Source organism: Dipodomys ordii, unplaced genomic scaffold (genome assembly GCF_000151885.1).
Source record: "Dipodomys ordii isolate 6190 unplaced genomic scaffold, Dord_2.0 Scaffold161, whole genome shotgun sequence".
In the NCBI taxonomy this organism is placed as follows: domain Eukaryota; kingdom Metazoa; phylum Chordata; class Mammalia; order Rodentia; family Heteromyidae; genus Dipodomys; species Dipodomys ordii.
Window position 1 is genome coordinate 507,799 of NW_012267377.1, and position 21,997 is coordinate 529,795.

Genomic DNA, 21,997 nt, shown 5'->3' on the forward strand with positions numbered 1-21,997 from the left:
ATCCTAGCTTCCTACAAAGCTGAGAACAAGAGATCAACCCAAACAGAGAAGTCTTTGAGAGACCATCTCAATGCAAGAGGCTAGGTATGACAGTATGCTACAGTATCATTTCAGTTATGACAATAAGGCTGAAGCCAAAGGCTTCCAGTGGAACAAAGACCTCCAGAAACAAACATACCTAGACAAACAACTTACCTTTCTTCTTCTTTTTTTTAACCTTCCTTTTGCAAAGCAATTCCTCAAACTCAAATCACCTATTAATGATCTCTACACCATGACATGCAACTTCCCCATCATATTTATCAGTTGCCACCTGGATTATCTTCCCAAAGCACAGATTATGCTGATCAGTGCCTTTCCTCAAAGAGCCCTCCATAGTCTTCATCCTAAAGAACAGAATTCAGATATCCCAGCAAGGTAGTCTGACCCCGACTGTCCCTCAGCCTTTTGGCTAAGATCAAATGCAGCCAGACAAGAGATTTTTAGCTCTTCTACTCTATCCACAAACTTAGGCACCTACTGCCATAAATGGTGGCCTTCTCAATGAGATATCAACTGCTCGTGTTTCTAAATCAGCCTGGTAGCAAAATGCTAGCCTGGGATTGGAGGTTGGTGCGTACGGCTCCATGAAAAAAATAAATAAGAATATGTCTACAGTTTCCACTGTACTTCACTGAGAACTTAGCAGCTATGCCGGCAATGGAATCCATTTCATCCCCCAACATTATTCCTAATATTTTTCTTTTTTTAATCAGTCACGGGGCTTGAACTCGGCCTGGGCACTGTCCCTGAGGTCTTCAGCTCAAGGCAAGCACTCTATCACTTGAGCCACAGCGCCACTTCTGGTTTTCTGGTGGTTAATTGGAGATAAGAGTCTCATGGACTTTCCTTGCCCAGGCTGGCTTTGTACCATCATCCTCAGATCTCAGCCTCCTGAGAGCTAGGATTACAGGCGTGAGCCACTGACGCCCGGCCATTCCCAATATTTTATATGGGGGCAATATATTTCTGCCATTGCCACCTGCTGCTCTGAACTTGTGATCTTTGTCAAAGCTTCCCTGACCCCATTCCCTCTACTGAGCCAGTCTATGGCCCATCTTAGCACTTGTGCTAATATGAATCCAACTCCCAGAACCCTGGGGGGATGGGGGAAGGATGCTGCCAGGCAAGCCAGCTGTCTCACAGTCTCATGTTGCCAATCTGAGGTTTAAAGTTTGAAAATCACCAGCTATTTCTAAATGCTCACCTTCTTTCACAGCCCAACCTAGTCCTTGCCCCTTTCAGCGAATTGTGTCCAAACTGCAAGCCCAAGCCACAAGGTCCAGATCTGGTGTCCTATGGCCTTTCTTTTTTCTGACTGTTCAGTTCAAAGCACCTAAGACCAAATCTTATTCTCATCACAACTATTTTAAATGCATTTTGTGGATAAAATTGAAGGCTCTGGCCACTTCTGTCTCCCACTGTGCTACTCAAGGTCTTCACTCAGCATGTTTGTTGATGATGGCAAGAAGAGACGTGCAGGGACTGAAAACAGGAACTCTGCTCCACCACTCACACCCAGAATTCTCCCTAATGAGTAACAAGTACCTTGTCCCCACACAGAGTTGAACTTGCCTCATGACAGTTACAAGAGGGGATCCCAAAGGAAGGCAACAACAAACAAGGACAAAGCGATTCCAACCGTGTTTACAACCCAGCAGGCCCACTGTGCTCTCAGAAAACCCATGGAAAGGCTTTCAACCAACATCCATCCCTAATGCTGGAGCCAGAACAGGCCTGACAGTGGTGTGGGAACCAAGCACAGGGGGCCCCAGAGGCCAGGAGGGGTTAAGAGGTAGTCCAGGAGAGAGAAGCCAGGCCCTCCCTAAAGACTAGTGACACTGCCAGGATTTGGCAAACATATACATTTTTGAGAACTGGGAGGAGAATGAGGAGCTGAAGCATGAGAGCAGCTCCACACTGTGCTGGAGGCTGACATGGGGCTATGCTGTACGAAGAAAGACAGCAGAGACCCAGTCGCAGGGAGTCAGGCTGGGCAAAAGATGGACATGAGATACTCCACACGGTACAGCTACCTTCCTTCCCTTCCAAACTAACTATGTGTCTAGCTGAGCTTATTGGGAAAGAGGATTATGATGGATCCCCAGTTCTGGCCTGGCCTTAGGAAGGAGGAAATATTTTCTGTGATTTGTATTTGATCTATCATGTCACATAAGTTCTATTTTTTTTTTTTCTGGTCAATTGTGGGGCTTGAAGTCAGGGCCTGAGTGCTGTCCCTAAGCTTTTGCGCTCAAAACTGGTGTTCTACTACTTTGAGCCACAGTGCCACTTGCAATTTTCTGGTGACTAATTAGAAATAAGATTTTCCTGCCCAGGCTGGCTGCAAACTGCTATCTTCAAATCTCAACCTCTTGAGTAGCTAGGATTATAGGCATAAGCCTCCAGTTCCTAGCATAAGTTCTATTTTTCAAAACTCAAAGGAACAAATTTAGGGCACATAGAGACTAGGCAGGTTGAGTAGGAAAGATAATGGAGTATCTGGGGAGCTGGCAAGAGTACAAAAACAAAGAGTACAATGCACTCAATCCACTAAACTCAACTAGTTCATGCATTCTTATTGTACAAAGGAAGAAAAACCTTGAGATCTTGCCCCAGTGTGGAAAAGGACAAGACTACTTTGACACTCTAAATTAGAATCAGGATGAGCTAATTCATATCCACTAATATACTTCAGATTCAGATTCAGCAGGTTTAAAATAAGGAGCTTACATTAGTTAACAAAAACCACAAAGAAGGACGTCAAGAACAGACCAAGGCGGGTGTGAATGAACCACTAGGAAAGGGTCCTGCCCCAGATACAGAAGCCCTACTCAGATGGGTGTCACCTCTCCATGGTGGTAACATGACAGGGTGCTATGGAGACCAAGAAGAAGCACATCAGCCCCCAGCCAACCCACATGAAATAGAAAAACTTACAAAGTAATAAGTGCAGGCTAACTTGAGACTACACTTTAATTTGAGGATAAAGAAAAGGCCCTCTAAAAAATCTGTTGATCCTGTACTCATAACTTTTTTTTTTTTACCTTGAGTTACTGTTAAAATCATTTTTCTAGTCCTAGGACTTGAAATCAGGACCTGGGACTCAAGGCTACTGCTCTAGCACTTCAACCACAGCTCTACTGCTGGCTTTTTGGTGATTAATTGGAGATAAGAATCTCATGGACATTCCTGCCCAAGCTGGCTTTGAACCATGATCCTCAGATATCAGCCTCCTGAATACCTAAGATTACAGGTATGAGCCATTGCTGCTTGGTGGTAAAATTGTTTTTAAAAGATTTGTCTTGGCTAAAATATAAACAAAGAGAACTGTACATATATAAGCTGAGTCCAAACAGAGTATACATGAGCATGGATGTGCCACTTGATAACCCATAAGTGTCTATAATAAACATAAAATTAAATTTCTATAATGGAGAGGTAAAGTAGAAACTCTCCCATCTAGTCAAGGAATAGATAGTCTGATTGCACAAATACTGTAATGGGTCATGTTCAAGGCTCTTTGTGCCCAGAAAATGAGAGGATATCTCTGTGTACAACTATTAAAAGATGATATAAATTAATTAGATAAGCACTAATTTAAAAAGGATATCCAGAACCACAAAAATGAAGGATGCAGAAGATGTAACCTATATTATGTTTGAATTATTAATATTCTAGTTTCAAGTCAGATAAAAAATTCTACTGATCCTAATTTACAATTCGACAATTAGGAGTTATTCTAATAAATGCATTTAGACACCAAGAATCTGGAAAGCCATCAGCTCTGTGGAAGACACAGACATGAGTAAGCACTAGTCCTTAATTCTTGAGGACTCAGCAATCCCTGGGGAAAGATAAGACAAATACACAAACAGCCAGACTTCAAGCTGAGCGTTATTCATGAGAAGAGTGAAAAAATTCTGTTGGGCATCCATGATTATGAAGGCCAACTATAAATCGTTTTGGAGCTAAGTAAAACTGCTGGTTAGAAGATTGCCTGGCAGAATGTAGGGTATTAGTTCTTTCTGTGAACTATAAAATATAAATACTTTTGCAAACTTCCTCATATATTCAGCAAAAGCAAGGACTCCTCAATTGCTTTAAAATATCTGGTCATACTTTAAGAAGTTACTTTAGTTTTAGACTCTGTAAGTTGTTTCTATAAGTATGTTAACTTTCTGCAGATGTCACTGTTTGGGTCATTTCAAAAACTAAAAGCAGGGAACTATCACAAAAGAATACAACTCAGGGGCTGGGAAGATGGTTCAGTAGTAGAGTGCTTGCCTAGCATGCATGAAGCCATTGGTTTGATTCCTCAGAACCACATAAACAGAAAAAGCTGGAAGTGGCATTGTGGCTCTAGTGGTAGAGTGCTAGCTTTGAGCAAAAGAGGCTCAGGGACAGTGTCCAGGCCCTGAGTTCAAGCCCCAAGACTGGCTAAAAGAAAAAGAAAAGAAAGAAAGAAAGAAGAAAAAAAAAAAGAATACAACTCAGGAAAGTCAGTGTTGATAGGTCTAGGTTTTTGTTTGGCACCAGGGAAAATACCTTCTTTTGCCCTCACCATCTTGTTATCTAAGTTCATTTACTACAAATCTCAAGGCCTAAAACACTCAGGAGGAAAAAAGGGAGTCACTGTCATGACTTCCAAAAAGGTTTACAGTGGCCGAACAGAACAATTAGCAAATTTCAATATTCCATTATTGTCAACTTTTGACCTTCAAAAAATTAATGAAAGCCTGCTATCAGATTTTAATCACTTTCTCCTATGAAATTAACTCAAAACACAACCTTACCACAGAGTGAGCAAAGTCAAACTATTTTTAACCTTTAAGGGACTAACAATATAAGAACACTTATGTGTTAGCTTTCCTTACAAGAAAAAAAAAAGGAATATATTTATGTCAGGCTCTATCTGCAATTGACATCAGACCACTGGTCTTTTCTAAGAACGACACTGACACTACATAGGAGGCAAATGCTCATTCCAGCCATGTACTGCTGCTTACGTATCAAAGGTGGAATAATGGCTAGAAGGATAACCACTTAGGTCACAGGTGCTAATTCTATTTCATAAACAACAAAAACAAAAAAAAAGTTTCATTCTCACATATTTTTTTAAGCAGGATGCTTTAGTGAAGAAAAAAATCATGAACTTTGGAGACAGAAGACTAAAATCCACTACAGATGTACGCCTGCATATGTTCTTCAAGTCAAGTGAAGTTTAGCCAGTTAAGTATCAAGTACAACTTAAGTACCAAGCCATAATCCAAATATGCCATATAATTTATATTCTAATAGAATATACACAATGATATAGGAAGTAAATAGAAATTTTACAACACAGTATGTCAAAGAGTAGTGAGCATAGGAAAAAATAATACAGGAAGGAGGCCTCAAAGACTGGTCAGGAAGAGTCTCAGTCAGGAAATGATAGAAAGCCCTGAAAATATGAGGTCCCTAAAGGAAGATTAGCCTTAGCAAAGGTCCTGATGTAGGACCATGCCTTACTGGTTGAAGGAAGACCATGTGGCTGATACAGTGACAAGAGGGGAGGAAGGAGCACAGTGAAAAATAAGAAGAGAAATGTGGTATAAGAGGTGGCAGGGACAAGGTCTTCCAGGCCAAACAAGTACTGTAAGAACACTGGCAATTACTAAGCATGATGGGAAAGCACTAAAAGGTTTGGACATAGGAGGTATTTGGTCCCATTTACATAACAATATAAACATGTACCTCAGAATTCTTTGGACAGGAACAAATACAATGTGAAAGGGATTTCTAAGCTTTTAAAGTGCTGTAAATACGGGAAACTTATCCTCTCTCGATATGATGATATATAGATAAATATCTAGATAGAGCTATACCTCACATTAGACAGCTTTGCAAACATGTCTTCCACACAAGAGTGGTAAACATCAAGGACAAATCTTTCCGTTTCCCTACACTGCATCTAAGAACTTAAGGAACTTGTTTTATTTTGTTTTTAGTTGGGGGGAGGGTTGTTTTTGTAGTAAATCATGAACAATTACAACTCAATATGACATAATAAGAATGAAGTGAAAAACAATCTCATCATTAATCAAACTGAGCAGTAACAGGAAATGGTGCATTCTTAGTGTTTTCCCTTAGACTGGTGGAGTGACTCAAATGATAGAGTGCCTGCTAGCAAGTTCTATGCTATGAGGCTCTAAGTTCAAACCACACTATCACACACACAAAAAACATTTTCCTTTGATCTGTCCAGAATAGAAGAGGGGAGGCAAAATGTAAGAGATTTTGTTATGAAAAACACCAACCAAACTAAATTTCTACTTGGCCAAATTTCTTCATTACTCCTATATATAGTGTATATATGGCATTTTTAACTATGAAAGTATTATACAAATGATAAAACTTACTAAATAAGTAAATGTCTGATATTAAATAGCTCACCATCACATCACTTTTTAGAAGCAATCACTCATGGAATAGTGAGGGAAAACTGCTTCAAAGTGAAATGACACTAAAAATGGAAACTTCAGTGATCTCTCCCAAGGTCTGGCCTAGATATTCTCTTTTTTCTCATCCTGATTTTATTTTGTCCTTTCATCATGTAGCCACCATCTCGCTGCATAAAAACAATACATTATTTCATTATACATCTCTACCAGAACTCCAATGCTATGTCACTAGTTGTTGACTGGACACTGCCATCTTTATATATTGCCTTCTTTATATAAAATTAATGGAAGGGAAGGGGAAGAAAGGAAGATAGGAGGAGAGAGGAAGGAAAAGTAGGGAGGGAGGGAAGGAAAAGGAAGGGGAAGGAAAGAAAGAAGGAAGGAAGGAAGGAAGGAAGGAAGGAAGGGAGGAAGGAAGGAAGGAAGGAAGGAAGGAAGGAAGGAAGGAAGGAACTTTAAATTAAGGGGGAAAAGGGGAATATGTTGTAAATTTATCTCCAGTGAAAAATAGCAAAATAAGTCGATTAAACTTTCACTGCGCCCAGCCCTTTTAAGCACTTTATAAAGTAATTCCACCTCCACGTCTTCTCGAAGGACAAACCAAGTATTATCTCCATCTTGTATCTGAAAGCTAAATAGTTCAGTCACGCTTTTTTCTTTTTCTTTTTAAGAGTTGGCACTAGCTTTGTGCGAAGGCTCGTCTGCTCCAGAGTCAGTACTTAATCCCGGCTTCACCTCCCGTCGCCTGCCTGGGCTCTGGACCTACAGCCAGCAGGAACAAGACACAACACTCTTCACCTACTCTCCCATCTCCCACGGTGCTCGGGGTTGACCTCAAACCTCAAGACATCCCTTCCCGCTCCCCCGGACAGCAGGTCCAGGGGGTGGCAGGGCCTGGCTCCAGGACAAAACCTCACGGACACCGGAGGCTCAGAGGCCGGAACCGAGGAGAGGACGCGACCGCAGACAGGCCGCCCCGGACCTGGGGGCGGGCGCTCTCCCCAGGCCCGCCCGGCTCCCTAGCAGGAACTTCCGCCGCCCTTCCCCATCCCGTCCCGGGCCGGCCTCGCTCTCCCGCAGACCTCCGCGCGCCGCCCCGCGCCCACACTACAGTCCATCTACCCGATCCTTGTGCTCAGAACCAGCGCTGGTAGCTTTACCTGTTCCTCAGCTTCCGCCATGGTACTGCCGGGGAGTCACATGACCTACCCGGAAGTGAGGGGGCCCCAGCGCTTGGCTCGAGGCCTGCTGGGAAATGTAGTTTCAGCCGCACCTGCCAAAGCCACTTCATCTAGCTCGGAAAAGTAGTTGAGAATGGCTTTGGAAAATGCAGACAGAACCATTGCTGATGCTATGATTTGTTCTGTTGTTGTTCTGCTTATAACGTTTATTAAGCACATACTCTAAGAGCGAGCCCCGGTTTTATAGGTGGCATTAAGTTGTTTAGACCACTCCACAATTCCTTTTTGTTATCCCCATTTGTACGAAAGAACAGCGTGCCCCAGAGGTCACACTAGAGTCAGACTCTGTCCCTGTCTGATGCCAGAAACTCATTTTCATCAAGGTCTGTTCAGTCTAATATTTGTGCCACCCACTACCACAGTCCCTTTCTTAACTATATTAAATGACTGTAAAGTGATTTTTTTTTACCTTGAAAAGCCAACATAATATTTAACTTGTACTACTGGCTACTTTTATTTATTTTTTTTATATTTATTTTTTTGGGGGGGTCCAGTCGTGGGGCCTGAACTCTGTGCCTGGGCACTGTCCCTCAGCTCTTCAGCTCAAGGCTAGCGCTCTACCACTTGAGCCACAGCGCCACTTTCTGGCTTTTTTTTCTTTTTGCTTATATGGTGCTGAGGAATCAAACCCAGGGCCTCAGGCATGCAAGGCAAGGGCTCTAACCACTGAGCCACCTTCCCAGCCCTACTACTGGCTACTTTAAAATACATCCTTTTGACATAGTGAAGTAAGATGGCTGAACCTAAATAATTTCTTGCAGCCACCCTGGTGCTTAGGAAGGAGACTGGAAGCTCTTCACCCAGCTCCAAGGCCTAGAGGTGAGACAAGCCATCCTTTGAAGTGCAGATGCCTGGCTCAATGGGCTGAGCTAGAAGGACTCTGTTATGGAGAAATGCAGAAGTCATAGCCTTAGGAAAGCTGATTCTGCATTCATTAGCTTCCTAATTGGCTTGAATCACCAGCTTCTGAGTAACCTCTAGGTAGAGCCTATATGGAAGGTTAAGGTCTATCTTGCCTAGATGGAAAAGTTTCACTGATACCTGAGTATGTTCATTTAAGGTCTGGCAACTTGTCTTCATGGTGGGGGAGGGTGATGCACCTGCCGGCTCCCCCCACATCCCCCACCAGGTGATAGTCCTTCCTGGATCTCTAGAGACAGGGGTGGGCACTTGGCTGAAAGGTTGCTGAATCTGTTAGTCCAGTGCTTGGGACTGGACTGTGTCCTGTGACCCTGCCCCCGCTACCCAGACCCTATTTAGGCCTGGACCAGCTTAGGTGCAGGAACACCATGCCCTGTGTCTTCCTGATCCAGGCCTGTGTCCTGTCTCCTGGCTCATCTCCCGTCATCAGGATGTCCCAATTCAGCTCTTCATCGGAGCTGAATTGGCTTGTTGGTATTATTTTTGTTCTTTCCTCTCTAACATGTTTCCTAGCTGTGTTATGTGGGGCTGCAAGCCTTTGTAAAAACTGTATAATAAAGACTCTAATATTTCATATTCCAAAATGTGGCTTCTGGGATGATTCGCCTTACAACAATAGGAACACTGAATTTTTAAAAAGCTGTATTGTTATTTTGCTAAACGTTTGCATGGTGTCTTTTATAGACAAATATTCAAATAAAATATAAACATATGGTTTATAGTATCTGTAAAACTGCTGTATCGCTACCATCATGAGTTCTATTTTAATTCTTCAGATACCTGTGCTGACTTGTCTGGAAACAGTGTTTTCTACTCTACAATTACTTGAGTAGTTGGCTACTCACAGAGAACTTCATAGTGGGAAACCTGTGACAGATGCCTCTATGCCTTTTTTTCCCCCTCTTTTCCTTTTTTTTTTTAACTTCCCATGCCACATTGACTCAGGACTCTGTTTCTCCAAGTCTCTAGCTGTGGCTTGCAGAACCTCTGATTTGTCAGTGGTCTAGAAGCGAAATCAATGACATCTTCCTGATACTTGTCTTCCCCTAAAGCCTAAATAACTTCCAAACCCTACTGAGGTCCCTTTTCCAGACTGCTAACCTCTCAGCCACAGGGCATAGAAAGTAGACAGACTGAAGCATTTAGGCATACATATAGGCAATCACCACTACCCTGAATTTCAGCCTATCCATCCAAGAGTTTCTCATATTTGTTACGAAGCAACCCAGGATCAAACATTCCTTAAGATGAACCCCAAGTCTAGAAAGATATTTAGATACAGCAAAAACTCTATAGAAAGAATCTGAGTAGTCTCCAAAGGAAATAGAAATAAGCCTAGCTGTTCTCTACTTTCTTCACAAACTGTCAATTTCCTTTTTCCATTATGAGCTAGATCTACCCAGAAACTTCTAGGCCTACAGCTTTTTCAAATTGACAATCTCCTCTGCTTGGTGAAACACAGACGTGATCAGGATAAGGAAGGGAAAGGAAAATAGGCAATTATTATGGCTGTCTCCCCCTCCCCAGCCCCAAGGTATTTTTGTTTTATTGCTCAATTTTATTTTGGAGAGGATAAGCCAAACAGCACCTCCAGAAAAAAAGAGTGATTAAATGCTGCAGAAATTGCCACTGAAATCCAAAACAAGATTTTGCTTTTATTCTCTGAAAATTCTGTTTTTCTTTCCAACAGTCATGGCCCTTTAAACTTTTGAGGCCTGCACAATCCAAGGAAGATGCTGGCTTTTATCTCTCCTTGTAGGCTGGCACACTGCCTGTTAACCTTGCCTGGCCTCTGAAGCCAACCAACCAAGCTATATCTTCTCCTGTACCACTGAATCTGGTTCTGTGCCTATGATACTGGGGGGAGGGGGGGGGAAGGAAGGGGAAGGCAGGCATCAAAAGCCTTACATGAAAAGATCTGTTGAGACTACAAATCAGCCCCTTGCCATGGTCACTGCTCCTGACATTCCTATCATTTTTTTCCTCCCTGGTAGACAGAGAGCCTTGGGTTTAAATGTAGAATCTTCCCAACAAATTCTTCAAGGGACATACTTCTTTTATCTGTCACTCAGATTCTGCTGGGAGACTTCCTCATCAAGATTGCAAACTAAATTGGATGCTTACTCTGGGCTCTTCTAGGCTTTCTACTTTTCCAACAAAAATTCTATCATCAAGCCAGGTACCAGTGGCTCACACGTGTAACCCTATCTACTCAGGAGGCTGAGATCTGATGATCATGGTTTGAAACCATCCCAGCAGGAAAGTCCTTGAGACACTTATCTCCAGTTAACCATAAAAACAGCTAGAAGTGGAGCTGTGGCTCAAGTGCTAGAACTCTAGTCTTGGGCAAAAAGGCTCAAGGACAGTGCCCAGGCCCTGATCAAGCCCCAGAACTGGCACACACACACACACACACACACACACACACGCACGCACGCATGCACGCATGCACAAATTATGTCATGTGTTTTCTTCACTTAGTTATAATTCAAGATCACTTTCCAAAACATTGTAAAATATGTCCTGAAACATTATTTTAATGGCATATGTTATAATTGCATTCTATGAAAAAATCATAATTCATATTGTTATTCTTTTTGTATACTTTGAGTATAAATAGGTAATTAGCATTACTGTTGCCCAATTTGTAAATATTTCCTCAGAAAAGTATGTTGAAATATAATAGCTTGGTCATTGCAGCCTTGGAAGTTATCATAAAAGTTATCATAAAAGTTCACTGAAACGCAGTGATTTTGAGTTATTGGGTTTTATTCATCTTCTGGATTCATGCTATGTGTTTTTCTAACAAGTAGTTCAAATCTGTGTTTGAGTGTTCTTCGGACAAATGAGCAACCAACTTGCTTGTGACCTTGTTTCTAATATTGTTAATAGAGAAGCACAATACTAATTTTTTAAACTTATAGAATGAATTTAATCTTTTCAGAATCCAAATATATCACACTGTGCCAGGAAAATGTATTATTTTCCAAAGAACATCTTTCATTTTCAATCAAAATTTTGAAGCAAAATATTAAGCACTCCTGCTCTTGGATTCAAATATGATTTGTGAAGCAATGTCTATTTTTCAACTTCAGGTATGCTTGCAGAACAAACCTTTGTTTCCTATGTATCTTGAATCCTTTAGATAGCAGCAAAAACTTGATATAGTAGAGAAGGAAGAGAAAGAACGAAGTGAAAGGTTTTGCTGTGCTGACAATGGCAATCCTCAATTTATGTTCTAAGATTTAACATTGTTATACGGTGAGAAAACAGAGAAGCCACATTTTGAGAGGTAGAATCAGGAGTCTTTATTTGAAGGCCAGCAAATGCAGGCAAACTCCTGTCACAAAGACCTGCAGCCCTGTAAATATACTTAACACTATTAGAAAACTGAGACAGGAGAGCAGGAGAGGAAGGAAAGAGCAGCAGGACCAGTAACCTATTGTCCAAATCCCCACCCCTGCCTCTAAGAATTCAACCATGCCCTACATGGGAGAGGAGACTTCCCTGCCTCCACCATGAAGACAAGATGGCACCAGTTAAACCCAATACCCTATCATCCACCACGTGGCTAAGATGGCACCGGTTAGATTCAGCATCTCTACTTCAACATAACCAGTATGTTAATGGGTTGGAATTTAATATACACTTAAAAAAAACAGTAATACAAATGCTTCTAGTCAGGAAGCCACAATGCAGTTGAATCTATATACAATATGAAAATAATAGAAAATATTATTCTACTGTTAAAAGTAATCACTTTTTAACTTCCTACTTTTTAAACCTACTTCCAATATTAGTTTATAAACAAAACCAAATCTATTTACCACAGAGCTCATGTTTATTACTATGTGCTGGGGCTTGAACTCAGGGTTTCTAGCTTACTGGGGGGTAGTCTGCCACATCAGCCACATCCTTAGTCTTTATTTGTTCTTGTTATTTTTTGAACAGGGACTCACTATTTGCCTGGACTGGTATGGACCATAATCCTCTTATTTATGCTTCTTTATAGCATGGCTGTCGTGTACCCACAATGGAACCCAGCTTCTTATTGGAGAAAGGCTCTTAGGAGCTTTTTTTGTTTTTCCCAGATTGGCCTTGAAGTGTGTCCGATCTTACCTTCCCCAGTAACTGGGATTACAAATGTGAGCTACTGTACTCAGTTTTTAATCTTTATTTTATTGTGTTTTGGGGAGTATCTCTGTCATCTTTTGGGCCAAGAAGGCTTGACTATGACCACTAGGTAGCTTATTCGTCATTTATGGCAATGTTATCATATGAAAACAGAAACTTAGTTACAAGACAGTGACTTCATTTCAAAGTGTAAAACCTTTTGATGGTTGCTTTAAGGGAGAAATGACTTCGACCACTCCTAGAGAAGTTGTGTCCCTTGAAAAAGGGAGCGACTGGAGGAGAACATAAGAAAGAAAATTTGTCATAAAATGAGCAAGCAAGCTAATGCCACAATGGAAAAATGAAGCCAGATCTTCCTGCTTAGATAAACCTTATGAGAGTTCCCTATGGTCCAGTTGAGGTCTGCACCTGCAGGCTCAACCAGGCTCACATCAAGAAATTCCACAAGTGGGGAGGGTGTGGAGTGTAAGTTCTGAGCACACAGAGTTTTCCTTGTCATGACTCTTCCCCAAATATAATAGCCATGTATATAATAGAGGATTTTCATTGCATTAGGTATTACAAATAATGTAGAGATCATTTAAATTATGTGAAGTGTTCAGGTTCTGTGCAAAACTAGACCATTTTATATAAAGAACTTAAGTATCTGAGCATTTGAACATTTAACAGTGCCCTAGGATAAATGTCAGTACCTGAACCAAAGGCCTAACATCTATCTCCAGCTGAGAGATCATGGGCTTCTCTGACACTTAAGTCTTCCTACCATTTCTCCTCTCCATTGTGTCCAAGGTCATCTGAAATGCTCTTCCTTTCATGTTTTTCCCTTAGTTGGGCGCCAATAGACTACTCCAAACCAGAAAATACTAGCCTTACCATTCTCACAAGCCAACTCACACAGAAATTCCATTTAAAGTAGTTATGATATATGGTAATCAACATTTACTGGATTATCTGTTCAATACCCTTTTCCTAGGAGCTACCTCTCCACCAGCCCAATCTTCTGGCCCATCACCCACAGGGTTACTCTGAAGCTGCTCTACTTCTGAATATGCTGTGTCAAAATTTATGCTTTGTGTAAGACTTTTGAAATTAAGAGACAAAGAGGTCAAACTATTCCCTGCTATATGACATAGCATGACATGTTTCCTTGGGCTTGAATTCAGGGCCTCATATTTGTTTAGCAGGTGCTCTGACCCGGTACATGTCTGTAGACACCCTATCCCCCTGCTTTTTGCACTGGTTATTTGTGAGATAGTGTCTCACTTCTGATCCAGTCTCTGATCTGGATCCAAACCTGCCTATTTACACACTTTCTGTCATAGATGATACCATGTGACACCACACCCAGCTTCTTCCACTGAGATGGAGGCTAGTGGTCTTTTCTGGCCCAGTACTTCCTAAAAGAAGGTCTGATCAAATCAGCTGCTGTACAATTCAGCCAGCATCAGAAGAATGGTTAACTGCACTCTTCCTCACCACCACACGTACATAAAGAAACTTGTTAAAAAAAAAAAAAGATGAAGTGGCAATTATATGCATCAATCAAAGGACAGTGACTTTGCCCCATTTCTATGTATTCTGTGATACCTTTCCTTAATCCCTTAGGGAGGAGATACAAGATGGTTTCCCTGGTTACCAGAACCCACTTATGAGAGGGCAAAGGTCAGGGAAGATACAACACAAAGAATGCTTCCAGGAGAAAGCCACTGTGTGTGTGTGTGTGTGTGTGTGTGTGTGTGTATCAGTTAGATCTCTTTGAATATAAGCATCAGAAAACTAAAAAAAGATGCCTTCACAAAAAAAGATGCCTATGACACATAAAATAACAATAAAAATGCAAAAAGGGAAAGAAGAGAAATAATTCATATAAGCAAGAACATTGTTACACTTCAATGAGGCCAAGTGAAGAAAAGACATACTTAATCTGCACTTCCTGAACATCGCACCAAATATGTTACCAAAAATTTAGAACAGCTAAACAACCTTGGCAAGAGAAGAACTCCTAGGCAAGACCCAAACATAGTAAAGATGATAGGAACGTTTATTAGAAAAGAACTATGACAGAGAAAAAGGGAGCACATGGCACAGAAATGGCCCTGGAGGATAGTACTGCAGCCCATCTTGGCCCTCTTTGTGCCATCTTCCTTGTTACAGAGATTGGCCTTGGGTTAAAAAGTGAAAACTGGAGTTCATGAAGTTGGCTTTCTAATTGTTGAGTCTCCTTTTTTTTCCTGTAAGGCTGTGATGCCAACTGCCAAAGATTTAGTGCTCTGTCTTACTTCCTCATTCTTTTTGCCTTCTTACTTCCTCATTCTTTTGTAGCCCCTTGACCCCATTTCATGGTTAGGCAGGTTTGGGTATATCAGCTTATCCTGCCAACTGTAAATTGTATAGGCCACAATCCTCTGCTTGCTTTTCTACTAACTCCTCACCTAACTTTTCTATCTTCAGTATATTATCAGTCTATAACTTTTATCAGTCGGTAGATCATCCCATCGCCTCTTCCACCATTGATAAATAAATTCTACTGCAGGTGTTTGGTCAGTTTCCTTCTCTCCCACAGGGTCTCTCTGCTCTCATACTTTACCTTGCCAACCAGATGGCAGTTTCCTTCCTCACAATTTTCACTCCAGTGCCAGCATTAATTCTCTCCTCTTTACAGAAATAACCTGCCCTTCTGATTCCCTCTCTTCCTCTCCAAATGCCTCTAATAATTGAGGCTAACCCAGAGCCCCAGGCCCTGCATTACCCTTGGGCAGCTGGTGATTAAGGAGCTTCAGAGCGACAACGTCCCACATCAAATCCTGATCTCCTTGCTTCAGCTCTACGCCATTAAGTGGTGCTTGAAAGAGACTGCTTAAGTACATGGCTTTGTGGTCCTTTTTCCTTTCTTTCTTTTTCCTTTTCCCCTTTTCCTACTTCTTCTCAGGGAGACTTTCTAAAGAAATACATTTTGAGCCAAGAACCTCTTCCAAGGTAAAGAGTAGATTTGTAGGTTTCGAGGAATTTAAAAAAAAGAGGTGGGGGGCATCACCTACCAAGGTAGTTAAAATGGAGCCAAAGGCCTTTCTGGAGGAGGTGGTCTGCCCTTATTAGGGAAGGGTTGGATGAGCAATGAATTTTTCACAAATGGAAAATATTCTACTCTGAAAAGATTGCATGGCATTCCAAAGACTGAAGAAGAGAATTCTAGTTTGGGTAATTGCTCTACAGAATAAGTTAATAATTGAAATGGTGGCATCTTAATCACAGGCAGAGTAGTCCCCTGAACAATGCTCTTCTACATTCTTTCTTTTCCTTCTGTGGATTCAGAAAGCTCTTTTGATGGATCTTAAGGCTTTTATGAACCTGTGACCCAGACTAAGAAAAGCTGCAATTGCTGCAGTGAGTTCCCATAGTAGCCTCAGCTCCCTCCCTCCTGCCTCCTAGCCCCAAAATGAGCTAAAAAGGATAAAATTCAGAGCTAAATGCTCAGGAATTATGCCTGAAGTCTGGCATAATGTTTGATAATATATTGACTAGTCAGATGTCATATTGAGTGAGAGTTATTTTGTTGCTTGACAAGAAATAGATACTGTGCTTTAAATACCACTGTAAATTTATTTGTATTTGCATTATGGCTACCTTGTATGTACCCCTCTTCTTTAAGACATCAATGTTATAACCTGACCATATACTACACATCTGACAGCGACCCGGGTCTATTCTCAGGCTGGATTTGGAGGAAGAAATTTCAACTGGAAAAATCTAGCTGCTTAACATTGGTGCTTCTGTTAGTAGAGACTATTTTTCCACATCAGTGTATACACTTGTTAGACTTTTCTTATAATCTAGGAGAACGAGAGGAGGGGGGAGAGTGAGAGGGAGACAGAGACAGAGACAGAGAGACAGAGAGAGAGAGAAAGGAAGAAAGAATGGGAAACACCTGGAAATAAGAGAGAGAAATGACAATTAAGGTTCACTTTCCAATGTCTGATCTTCTCCAGACTTCATCTTCTTTTAGTTCCTAAGGACATCACATTAGAACACAATGGTTGAACATTAGAGTTAGAGACATTGTATGAATCTTTTTTCTCCCCTTTTTCTTTCATATGTTCTTGATTTTGTTATCCAGTTCCACAAACATGAACTAAATATATATGAAGAAGAAACATCCACAGATATTATGTCACAAAACTTTTTGTTTAAAGTGAAAGTTATAAGAATAATGAGACTCCAAAAAAGAGCCAGTGATCTGAATGACCAAGAAAAAATGTCCAAATAATATAATACACTGGTATTAAAATTATAAGATTCTATCAAAACAAGGAAAAAAGTTAAGAATTACTTTGTAAAAATTTTTAGCTCCAAAATATAATAATAATGGAAGAATTACAGTATCATTTTTTAAAACTTGCTACTGACAATGAATGTGACCAAGACCTGCAAAGAAATTCTCATCCACAATGCAAGGTGCCAGAATGTATTTATTTATTTTTCCCCTCTACCTGTAGTACTTGCCAGTCTCCTTGATAACTTTTTAATTTTTATTAAAAATAATTTCTGTCCTGTATCTTTATTAGCATCAATTAGTTGTATAGTGGAGTTTTCATCTTTGACATGTCCATGTGTGCCTAAAATGTACTGTGATCAGAGTCACCCCCATGTCATTTTCCCCATCTCCTCTTTCCTAAACCAGGCACAAGCTTCATTGTTCCATTTTCACACATATACCTAAAGTATTTGACTCCATATAACCACTGTTGATAAATGTAATTGCAATAATTTATACAAACACATTATAGGTATATATGTTTGCTTAAAGCAAACCATGTTCCATATCAAGAGTGTTTCATTAACTCTCCTTTATCTATGAAATAAAGCCTAAATTTTTTAGTATGCCATCCCCCAAACTTGTTTAGCACTAAAATTCTTTTACTTGTACTGTTCTCCTTTCAGATTTTGCTGTCCTCAAGTGCATAATTGTCCTGTCTAGTGTCTAGTCTTGTCTCTGCCATTGCTGTGCTTGTGACTTGGGAGAAACAACTCAATTCTTCCATATAAGGAAACTGAGTTTCAGAGACACTCACTACTTTCTCCAAAGTTACTGGCATGGAAAATGGCTGCCACGGTGGAACACAGTCTATCTGATACGGGAGCCAATCACCTATACATCACTGTGAGTCATGTCACTGATGTTCCCAGTAACAGGGAAATAAGGAAGGCCAATCTGAGTTTGTTGTTACCACTACTACTCTCTCTTCTGAAGAGCACCCAGAACTAAACCAAAGGCAAGCAACATTCCATGTATCTTGAAGTTGATGACCCAATTATTGACTTCCATTTCCAGATGAGGAAACGAATGCAGATTGTTTAAGAAGCCTGCACAGTTACTTGGACAAAAGATGTCTGAGCTAGGGTGAGAAATCGAGCTCCATTGATGGTTAGTTTAGTTTTCTTTCCATGTGAACACTAATTAGATATTTGATATTTAAGGTTATACCAAGATAAAAATAAAAGTACAATATCTAAATGTTCTAAGACATTTCCTGGGAAGAAAAATCTAGCTTGGCAGGACTGACAAAATATCAGTTGTTGTTTTTTTTTCTGTTGGCTGTGGAGCATAAAACCTTGGCCTTCAGCTGTAGACCAGCGCTCTACCACTTGAGCCTCAGCCCCACTTCCTACTTTTCTGCATATGTGGTGCTGAGGAATCGAACCCAGGGCCTCATGCATGCAACGCAAGCACTCTACCACTGAGCCACCTTCCCAGCACCAAAATATCAGGTGTTTTTTTTTTTTCCTATTTAATCATTTTTTTAAAATTGTGAACATACTGTACAGAAGGGTTACAATTACATGGGCAAGATAATGAGTACATTTCCTATCAAGCATTGTAGCCTCCTCCTTTGTTTACCCTTTACATCCCTTCCCAGCCTCCCTCCACCCCCCCATCCACCCCTCCCCCACCAAAGTTGTAAAGTTTGTTTTCGACATGACAACTTGTACTTCTCATTGCTGCAACGGGTCCACCTGTATCCTTATTTAAACGACTTGTTTTTCCCCTTCCCCTCCACAAATTATACCTACATCAAATACAGTGAAAGCAGGGGTTATACTGTGGGGGAGGGACATACAAAGCAACAAAGAAATAATCTTATAAATGCATTATAAACAAATGCATGAAAGAAAAAAAACATTTAAATACATATCTTAGGGTTCATTTTCCTAACATCACCTTATCTGACCTTTTCTGCTTGACTCACACATAAACTAGATATTGCAAATAAGGGAAACCATGGGACCTATGTTTCTTTGGGCTTGGCTTACTTCACTTAATATAATTTTTTCCAAGTCTTTCCATTTCCTAACAAATGGAACAATGTCATTCTTTCTGATGGAGGCATAGAATTCTATTGTGTATATATACCACATTTTCTTGATCCATTCATCTACTGAGGGGCATTGTTGGTGGGAGTGTAAACTTGTTCAACCACTTTGGAAAGCAGTATGGAGGTTCCTCAAAAGACTTCACATAGAACTCCCCTATGACCCAGCAATCCCACTTTTGGGCATTTACCCAAATGTTTACAAACAAGACTACACTAAAGCTACCAGCACAACTATGTTTATTGCAGCATTATTTACCATAGCTAAGATATGGAACCAAAATATCAGTTCTTAAAAACACACACTATTGTGCTTTTAAAAATTATTAGCTCATATTAGTGCTGCAGAGAGAGAGAGAGAGAGAGAGAGATTTTCATTACTCCAGTTCCACACATGTTTACAATATTTTCCAATCCATCTCATGCCTATGACTTGTCTATAGGGGAGCATAGATTTTGAAATAAAATCTATACTCCCCTATAGACAAGTAAAACCAGACTTTAAGTTTTCTAGCAGGTAAGTTAGATAGGATTGGAGGCTTAAAATCTTTGTGGTAAATTTAAAGAATATTATGTTTATTCTGATATATCAGAATATATCAGTTATCAAAATGAAACCATATATGTATATATACATACACACATGCACATATATGTTAGGAAGCCAGGATCCCATACACATACACATAGTGTATACACACAGACACACATATATGTGTATCCACATATATGTGTATACATTTGCATAAATCCATGCCTAAATGAATGCATGCATATGTGTGTGTACATTGTTCCCCTAATCATTTCTACCCTGTTTTATGTTCAGGTCACTTGAAAATATGAGGAGGAGTCTGGAATTTACCATGCACGTCTTTAGCTCTTACTTGAGTAGAAGAACGGCACAATCTAACAAAACTTAAGGAAAAGAAACTACATTTTCCAGGTTTTTCTGTTGACAGTTCTGTTCAAAACCTCTTACTCCTCTAGCACTGAAAATGAATGTAGTCTGAGGCTTTCAAAAGAGAAAGGAGAAGAATGTTTTTCCTTCCCAATGCTTGCAAGCCCCTATTAAAAGCCTGTGAGTAAAACTTCCTTCCCTAACAATGTTGCCTTTTTCCATTAAGCAAATATTGATTTCCTCTTCTCCCCTTGATACAAGAGTCCAAATTGCCCTGGCTTCTTTGTGTTAAGGACAAGGCTCCCCAATTATGCGGTGCCTGGTTCTAGGCTGCCAACAGGGGGTGCTCTCTACATATTTTGATGAGGGGAAAAGAAAAGATGGGCCACGAACGGACCTTCAGTTTCATTTTTCTTTTACTTTAGGTGAAAAAGTAAAGACTGTAGTTCTTCTCACGTACGAAGGGTTTTTGCAAATGCATTCCGAACTGAAGCCAGCAAATGCAGAGGTCAGGAAAGTGGGCCTGAGGGAGCGTCAGTATTTATATATAAAATGGATATTTGATGTTCCAAGGGACTCCGGTCCCTGAAGGATTTGGGCCATTGATCATCAACTTTTCTGGGCTCTAATGGCTAAATTTATTGGGCAATTTATCAATTTCTCACTTTGTGTATGTGGACGCAGAGTGAATAGTCAGAAAATAGGCTCTAATTTTGCTTTCCCCACACCTCTTAGCTTGGGCTACTTCAGGCATGGAAGGCAGAAGGGAAAGATAGTTTCTCATATGGAAAACTTCTTCATATCCAGAAGGCCAACCATATCCACATTTTACTATGTAAAAAATTAAGAATAGTCATGCATTAAAATACTTCGGAAAAAGCTGAGGAGGTGTCTGCGTTTGAAGGAGCTCTTACTCAACTTGATTCAGATTCGGTTTGAGTTGATAAATCCTAAAATACAAAATAAAATGTGACATATTCTAATATTGTGCAAGCATAATGTATAAAAAGTCAAATTTGAGTTTGGAAGGAGTTAAGAAGGAATGTGTTTAAACAATGTAGATGAATAAAACATGTTTTTGTTTTTTTTAAAGTCATGGCCTCTGAAGACTTATGAAAAAGATCAGGGGTAACAAGTTCTCATTAGAAGAAAATATAGTTTGTGGCTGGCCTAGTAACATTTATCAGAATATATCATCAAGAAATAATCAGAAGTCGCCAGGTTTCTATCAAGATATTTAAAATAGTTACTATTGCTTACTGTTTATCAGACTAATAAATAAGGCTTCCTGGAGAATTTGTAAAGCCTTTATTTTGATTTACACAGACAAAGACCTCAAAAGAGTGATGACCATGATCATTATTGGGCAACTACCACAAGGAAAAATAGGCATCACAGAAACCTACTTTGTTTTCTCTTTCTGGAGTCTAAACAACTTCCAGCTAAAAGACATATTTTGATTAAGATAATATTTTTCCCTAATCAATATTTTTTACCTCTGGGTTATTACTTCCTTGAAGGCTTCTCTGCCTTTTTTTCTTTCTAAATTAGTCTATGTAGTTTATGAGAAATCATCAACACTGCCATACACTCCAGTTTACATTAAATCTTTCCCTTAATATTTACTGCTGGTGGCAGGTCTTGTCTCTAGCCTTTATGTTTTGGCATCAAATGGTGAAATGTGTATTTTAGACTTAATTGGAGTGGGGATAGGAGCACAAGAATAGAATTAACCATTAATGAAATAAGACTCTTGTTGACCAACTTTCACCTTTCTGCCTTGGCTGTGTGTGTGTGTGTGTGTGTGTGTGTGTGTGTGTGTGTATGTGTGTGTGTGTGTGTATGCTGATACTGCTTGAGGGAAGGCTAGAGTGCTCTCATTTTGCCTTTGTATTCAAAGCTGACACTAGCAGTTGAAGTTCACTTCTACTTTGGGTTTTTGGTGGTTAATTGGGA

The 21,997-nt window shown here is 40.2% G+C and overlaps 1 protein-coding gene across 1 annotated transcript in view; it reads right to left on the reverse strand.

Annotated features, from left to right (window-relative positions):
* Positions 1-7,675, reverse strand: part of Vps41 (vacuolar protein sorting 41 homolog (S. cerevisiae)) — a 126,723-nt gene extending 119,048 nt beyond the window's left edge. Inside the window, exon 1 of the mRNA XM_013033002.1 lies at positions 7,640-7,675. Within this exon, the coding sequence (XP_012888456.1) occupies positions 7,640-7,660 (21 nt within the window). The 5' untranslated portion in view covers positions 7,661-7,675. The remainder of the gene's footprint in view (positions 1-7,639) is intronic.
* Between the last annotated feature and the right edge of the window lie 14,322 nt (positions 7,676-21,997).